This window comes from Pterocles gutturalis, unplaced genomic scaffold, assembly GCF_000699245.1.
Source record: "Pterocles gutturalis isolate BGI_N339 unplaced genomic scaffold, ASM69924v1 scaffold46890, whole genome shotgun sequence".
Lineage (NCBI taxonomy): Eukaryota > Metazoa > Chordata > Aves > Pterocliformes > Pteroclidae > Pterocles > Pterocles gutturalis.
The window spans coordinates 278-1,235 of record NW_010142522.1 but is presented as its reverse complement, the minus strand read 5'-3'; the positions used below and the strand labels follow the sequence as shown (position 1 = coordinate 1,235).

Genomic DNA, 958 nt, shown 5'->3' with positions numbered 1-958 from the left:
CAGACTCCCTGAGCCCGATGCTCGTGAGCAGAACGTGTCTGATGTGGGATGAAGAGCAGAACCCTTCTCCTCATCCTCCTTTTCCCCATTTCAGGGGCTGAGGAAGCCCAGGGCTCGGAGCAGATTCAATTTCTTTTCTTTTTGGCTTTTTTCTCTGCTCAGAGGAGGGAGCAGGGCTCCTCTTCAGGCTGGGCCAGGGTGTGGGACCCCCGCCAAACGAAGGGGTGACTCTCCCCACTTCTCTTCCCGCAGATAAATGCATCACCAGCGAGCTGCTGAAGGACATCCCCCTGCCCGGGGTGCTGGGGGGCAGCCTGAGCGCTGAGGCCGAGCTGCTGAAGGGAGGTGAGAGGTTGGGGGGGGCTCTTTCCTTGTCCCCTCCCCTCTATCGGACCCTGTCCCACTGTCCCCTCTCCCCACAGGCCCGCTCCCCTCCCCGAAAGAACTCATCAACGGGAACATCAAAACCATCACGGAGTATCGCGAGGAGGAGGACGGGCGCAAGGTGAAGGTGAGGAGTGTGGCCCAAGCTGACATTTTCCCTTCCTCCCGCGGAAAAGCTGCCCTCAGAGCTTCGGGGAGCCCCGAATTTCGCGTCTGTGGGCGCGTCTCCTGCGTTTGTGCCGTCCCTCCTCCCCCTCTGAGCGATTTTTGGGGTTTTCCAGCTCCCCTCAGAGCCGCGTTTTCGCTCTGTCACTCCGGGGAGCCCCAAATTTCACACATGTGGGGCAGAGGTGCACGTCCTGCGTTCGTGCCGTCCCTCCTCCCCCTCTGACTGTTTTTTTCGGATTTTTACAGATCATCCGCACCTTCCGCATCGAAACCAGGAAGGCTTCCAAGGCCGTGGCCCGTCGGAAGGTGAGTTTTTCCTCTCAAAACAGAGAGAGACAGAGGGAAATCCACACTCTAGCAGGAACCACGTCACCTCCCAGTCCCTCCAGTTCTTCCCATTCCTCCT

At 59.2% G+C, this 958-nt stretch overlaps 1 protein-coding gene across 1 annotated transcript in view; it reads left to right on the top strand.

The window, feature by feature from the left end:
* Positions 1-252: 252 nt before the first annotated feature.
* The window catches only part of LOC104469754 (eukaryotic translation initiation factor 3 subunit G-like), a gene marked incomplete at both ends in the record, with an annotated part of 977 nt that continues 271 nt past the window's right edge, over positions 253-958 (top strand). Inside the window, 3 exons of the mRNA XM_010084386.1 lie at positions 253-345; positions 423-511; positions 799-858. Coding sequence (XP_010082688.1) covers positions 253-345; positions 423-511; positions 799-858 — 242 coding nt within the window. The remainder of the gene's footprint in view (positions 346-422; positions 512-798; positions 859-958) is intronic.